Raw genomic sequence first — 6,465 nt, forward strand, 5'->3', positions numbered from 1 at the left:
CCCAGTCTCAGTCACTGTTTTAGCGTGCCCCAGGGGCAGGGCCAGCAAGGCAGGCTGGGGATGGAACCCCTGGCCCCTGCATCTGCCTAAACAGGCAGAGAACAAACTTTCTTATTTAAACATTTTGAATTTTACTATCAGGCCTTTTTAATGGCTGTTGTGATCTTTACCATGCTGGTGAATTTGCACTCCTTAATGACGCTCCACCAAAGCCTCAGCAGGGGGAGAGCTGCAGTCAGAAAAGGTTTCTTGCCTGATTTTACAAGAGCGAAAACTGCTTTCACCTAAAAATAAGCAATGAGGGGTCAGGGAGATAGCTCAGCAGCATAAGTGCCTGCCTGGTGAATGCAAGGTCCCAAGTTCAATCCCTGGCACCAAAAAATAAAATAAAATGAAGTAAAAATAAGCAATGAAAAGGATTCGGGTTAAATCTTCTCAAAGTTATTATAAGAGTGAGGAGTGGCACACACACAAGAAGCATGTTGGGGCCGGGGAGATGGCTCAGTGGAATAAGCGCTTCCCTGGCAAGCGCAAGGGCCTGAGTTCAATCCCCAGTTCCACCAAAAAAAAAAAAAAAAAAAGCATGTCATAAAAACAGACAAAACATAATCTATCATTTCAAAATGGTCTAAAAATAGTGAATGATACAAACTCCTCCTATGGGTTTATATAAATTGGTGTATTCATGCAATCACTGCCTATTTCAAAAACTGGAACTAGCCAGGTGTGATGAGAGATATAATCCTAGCAGTGGGAGGCTGAGGCAAGGAAATCGCGTGAGCTTGACCCCAGCCTGGCGTACACAGCCAGAGCCTATCTCAAATGGCGCAAAAAGAACTTGAATAGTAGAGTTGTCATATGACATAGTGCAGCCTCAGTAGATACTGCCAGTTTGCCAGAGTGGTTTTATCAATCTTACTCTCACCAGCACATTCTGAGAATTCTAGTGTTCTATATCCTTACCAAAACTTGGTATTATTATTATTATTTTTTTTTTGTGTGTGTGTGTGTGTGTGTGTGTGGTACCAGGGATTGAACTTGGAACCTTGTACTTGTCAAGCAGGTGCTTATGCCACTGAGCTATATCCCTGGCCCCTTACTGGGTTCTTTAAAATGCCTGTGGTAAGGGGTATGTATTGGTCCATTTGTATTTTGTTCATGACTATAAAGCTAATTATCTTTTTATTTGTTTGTTGGTCATTTGTTTTTGGTCTCCTTTTCCATGTGCCTGTTTGAGGGTGGTTTTTTTTTTGTTGTTGTTGTTGTTTTTAATTATTATGGCTGTGTTCACCTTATTCTTATTGCTGTGTAGGATTTCTTTTCATCAGATATGTTTTAACAACCATCTTCTTCAACACTCAGGCTTGCCTTTTCACTCTCTAATTGGTACTTTTTGACTAATAAAAGCTCTTGATTATACTGAAGTCCAATTATCCTTTTTCCCTTTCATGATGAATGATTTTTATATACTGTTAAACACTGTTTCTACCTTAGGTCATGAAGAGCTTGCGTTCTCTTTTAGAAGTTTATTTTACTTTTCACGGATCTATCCACAAATCATCTGAAATAGATTTTGTGCAGGGCATGAGGAGGGATCAAGGCTCAAACACAAGGCAAGAAAACTCAACTCCTGATCTTTCTTTCTAAAACAGGTTCTCCCAACATCTTCCTGCCTTAGTTTCCATCCTTGCCTTCATCCTTCTAATTTCTCAGGGCAAAATATTTGATATGATCCCTTTTCCGTACACTCTGCTTATAATTTATTAGCAAGTATTAGTCCCTTCACTTCGAATATGTATAAAATTATTGCCGCCACTGCTTCCACCCCGACCCACGCCATCATCCTCTCTCAACTCGGTTATGGCAGGAGCCTTCCAGTGGGCCTCCCTGGTGACTGGATATTGGAAATAAAACCTGGTAGAGGAGAAGTCAAGATGTCATCCAGATCTGGCCCCGGGTGGCACCAACTGCTTCCTGAAGTGGGAAATGGGGAGTTGTCACAGTTACTTTCTCACTGCTGGGACACAGTGCTCACCACCCACGATTCAAAGGTTAACTGCAGACACCCCTGATGTCAAGAGAAGTGTAAAATGACTCAGTAAGGAAGCGACAAAACCCAACTGAAATCCAAGCTCCTTACTGGAACGTGGTCAAAGAGTAGCTCTCTAAAGTACACTAGAGGGCAGAAGAGAAAGGAGCCAAGACAACCAGAAAGTTCTGTGTATGGTTCCGCAGTGCAGCCCAGCCGACTTCCAGAGGTGCAGGAATGCAATCACTATGGAAACCAAGAGAAAAGGAAGCTTAAAAAGTAACCAGTAATTGACCTTTGATGCTGTGGGAGATCCAGTAAGAGAGTTGACAAATACTCTGGCAGTGGCGAATGACAATACATGGACCTATAATAGAAAAGAGCTTTTGAAGATAAGCTGTTTTTTTAAGGACTGTAGTGGGAAAGCAGGGGTGACAAATGGTGAGAAGTGCAGGGAGGCAAAGCTTTGTGTGACTACAAAACTGTTTTGTGTGAGAAGTCTGAGTGGTCTAAACAGCAGGCTCAGAGCTGAGGGGGTACCTAACCACATTCTGGGCCTCAGTGCTCAGGAATCTGGTCAGAAGACAGGCTGACAAGATTTTACTTTTATTTTTGTTAATTTTTTTTTTTTTTTTTTAAATGTATTTAGTACCGGGTCTCACTACACAGATTGGACTCATAATGAACCTCCTGTTTTCAGCCTCCCAAGCACTGGGGTCACAGGTGTGTGCCACCACACCCAGTCTCAGTTGCCAGTCTCAGTCGCAGACTCAGCACACCCCAGGGGTGGGACTGGCATGGCACACTGGGGATTGAACCCCAGTTGCTATACCTGTCTAAGCAGGAGTTTAGTCCTCCGAATTATCTGGCTAGCCCTTATTTTTGTTAACCTCTGTGTCATTTCAGTTTTCTTAGCAAGTGTAGTTGACACTTTTATTTTAAAAATCTGGTGGAGGGCCGGTGAGATAGCTCAGCCGACTAAGCGCCTGCCTAGACAAGCACAGAGACCACAAGTTCAAGGCCAGCCTGGGCAATTTAACAGGACCTTGTCTCAAAGTTTTAGAAAGAAAAAATAAAAAGATGGGGATACTACTTGGTGGCACAGTGCCCTGGGGTTGATCCCCAGTACCCTCACCCACCCACACACACGAGGTGGGCTGATGTGTGGACTGGGATGATCAGTGAGAAATTTTCCTTTATATACTTTCCACTGTGAAGGAAGGAAGGCAGAAGGTGAGGGAGAGAGGAGGAGGTAGGCCGGAAATGAAAGCATATTTTAATAATCAGTCACTCTTCACACGGGCCTCCTACCCTCTGTCTTCACCCAGTGCTCCCTAAAGTGGGCTGGAGGTAGGCCGGAAATGAAAGCATATTTTAACCATCAGTCACTATTCACATGGGCCTCCAGCCCTCTGTCTTCACCCAGAGCTCTCTATGATTTTTTTTTAATTTTATGTGTGTGTGTGTGTGTGTGTGTGTGTGTGTGGCCAGCTCAGCCCACTAGGGGGCGGGGCTGGCTGGCATGTGGTGCTGGGGGATTGAACCATGGTCCCTGGGCTTTGCTAAGCTTGTTCTAAGTAGGTGCTTTAGACCACTGAGCCATCTCACCAGCCCCACCCAGAGCTCTCTAAAGTGTGGCTGCTATTCCTGTTCGTGATCACAAGTCTGCATCCTCAGCCTGCAGCCTCCCCTTCCCACCTCCACAGCCCTCACAATTCTCGGATATGCTATGCCTTAAATCAAAGGATATTTTCAGATCAGTCTCCTATATTCCAAACTTCTCTGTCAATCTATAGGTCCTTCAACTCAACATGCCTAAACCAGGGCTCCCTCTTCTTTCCTTTGCGCTTCTTTTTTCTTTTTTTCATTTATATATTTGGTACAGGGTCTCACTACACAGATCAGACTCCTGGTGATCCTCCTGTTTTCAGCCTCCCTGGCCCCAGGATTACAGGCATACACCACCATGCTCACACTCAGTCGCCAGCTCAGCATACCCTGGGAGCAGGGTCAGCACGGCATGTGGGACCAGGGATCAAACCCTTGTCCCTGTGCTTGCCAAAGCAGTCGCTTAGTCTGCTGAGCTATCTCACCAGCCCTTCCTCTGCCCTTCTTCACTCTACAGTATTTTCTACCACTCCTCATCCAGCCCTGGAACTGGAGTCCTTCTCTTCAATACCTCAGGCCTTACCAATTCTCCAGTCTCACCCAACTCTAGAGCACTCAGGGGCTTCCTTGATTTCCATAAGGATGCTTCTGAGGTACAAACTAGACAACCTTGTTCTCTGTGCCCCCACCCCCTGCTTCCGGAGTGGTCCTCAAGTGCATGGTCGTGCGCGGTTTGGTCCTCTGTCCTCTTGAAGGCCCTGTCCACTTCTCCAGCCTCTCTAGTCACCACATCCCTTCCCAAATGGAGCTGAGGCAGACAGAAATTAATACACAGTCCAGGAGAGACTGGGCTCAAGGAAATCAGCAGAAAAAATAAAGACCTTAGAAGGGTTGCTGGAGGGGCATCTGAAGAAGATCAGGCCTCAAGATAAAGATGCAGCAAGCAGGCCTAAGGGTCTCCCCGAGGGCTAATCAGCACCAACTTGGCATTATACTATATTCTATCTGGTCCAGTAAAGCCCAAATAGACATCAGTCACCCCATGGGGGACTGCAGCATACAGAATCATCCTTTCCCAAAATGCCTCAGTTGATCCCATGTACCCTTGCTACATGACCCGCTTCCTTACTGGCAATATTAGCTAAGCAGCTATACTTGGAATCCTATAGCTTGATTATACTTCAACCCACATTGTGACTTTGCTGTATAAATTACCCCCGATGACGTGCCTGGGCAGCAACCCACCTGCAGGAACCTTTTGGTCTCACGGATTTTTTTTTTTCTTCCCTGAATTTAGAATAGGATCTACAGGGTCTCACTATGTAGATCTGACTCATAGTGATTCTCCTGTTTTCAGCCTCCCAAGTGCTGGGATTACAGGCATGCGACACCATACCCAGTCTCAATTGCCCTCTTAGTGTGCCCCAGGGGCAGGGCAATTGCAGCGGGCAGGGCAAGGAGTCCCAGCTGCTGTGCTCTGCCTAAGTGGGTGCTTTAGTCTGCTAAGCTATCATGCTGGCCCTTCAGGAGTTATTCCTATTCACCAATAAACTTTCTCTGTCTTCTGAAATTCATTCTTTGATTTCAGGGCAGACAAATGCAGCACACCCAATATCTAGCAGGTTGGGAGTTAAATTTTCTCTTATATCTGACTCATCCCGCGAGTCAACATGTGGGGTAGTGACCTGGAGGAGGAATGGGGATGAACAGGACAAGGCAAGAGACACAAGAGATGGAGACAAGACAGGCTTTCTGATCAAGTCTCGTTTATTGAGGAAGTGAGCAGGGTCTAAATAGCCGTATAGTGGAAGTAGTTGGGTGGGACTAGTTATGGATTGGTAGTGGAGGTCCAGGACCACAGGAAGAGGCCGAGGTAAGCAGGGATTGGTGCTGTAGCATTTCTTGTCCAAATAAGGGAAAGTGTAAGAAGAACGTTCTATTGCCCCCCACATGTCCCCCCTTTTTATTAAATACATTAAGCGGGAAATTGACAGTACCCTGCGGGGACAATGCCTGGCTTGGGTCAAGGACTCCTTCACATGAGATCGACCAGACCCTACCCATCGTGGGATTACAGGGCAGCACTAGGCCCTGTTCCTGTCTTAAGCGGTCGGCGGTACTGCATGTGGGTCCTAGTTGCCCATCATTGACTACTTGTCCATCTCACCAGGGGGACCTACATCAGATTAGGCCGCATTGTTATAGGGTCCATTTGGGGGGACCCTTTCACGATATTCTTGATGATCTGCCATTTCCAGCTGAAGATAATGTATCTGAATGGGCTTTGCAGCAAAGGCATCTAAACATGAGCTGATGGATGCTGTAAGTTTTTGAAAAATGCAAGGTCCTATCATGCGCAACAGTAGGAGTGAGAAGAGGGGTCCCAACAGGGGCACAAGATAGGGGAACATTCCTCCCCACAACGAGGAGAAGGGGTCATCCGCAAGCTCTTGTCTCCGCTTGAGTAGTTGATCCTGAAGCTCCCAGATTTTGTCTCGAACTATGCCTCATTTATTAACATAAAAACAACACCTTTCCTGTAAAGCAAGACATATTCCCCCATGCTCTGCTGTCAGAAGGAACAAGCCTCTCCTATTTTGCAAGACCACTTCTGCTAGCGAGTCTATCTGGTCTTGGATATCTTGAATAGTACCAAATAATGCTCGAACATCATCAATCAGCTGGTTAGATAGTTTAGTATAAGAATATACTGCTACCCGCAACCCCGCTGAACCTGTCCCCTTGGCCGCTGTGACTCCCAGCCCCACTAGTAAGGGGATGAATTGGGCTGCCCTTTTTGTGCATCCCGCAATATAATCTAGACTGGG

The 6,465-nt window shown here is 46.0% G+C and overlaps 1 protein-coding gene across 1 annotated transcript in view; it reads left to right on the top strand.

Moving 5' to 3' along the window:
- The first annotated feature begins 4,857 nt into the window (after positions 1 to 4,857).
- The window catches only part of Them4 (thioesterase superfamily member 4), a 28,365-nt gene continuing 26,757 nt past the window's right edge, over positions 4,858 to 6,465 (top strand). The window contains exon 1 of the mRNA XM_023716389.1: positions 4,858 to 4,862. Within this exon, the coding sequence (XP_023572157.1) occupies positions 4,858 to 4,862 (5 nt within the window). The remainder of the gene's footprint in view (positions 4,863 to 6,465) is intronic.

This window comes from Octodon degus, unplaced genomic scaffold (genome assembly GCF_000260255.1).
Source record: "Octodon degus isolate 3935 unplaced genomic scaffold, OctDeg1.0 scaffold00048, whole genome shotgun sequence".
Lineage (NCBI taxonomy): Eukaryota > Metazoa > Chordata > Mammalia > Rodentia > Octodontidae > Octodon > Octodon degus.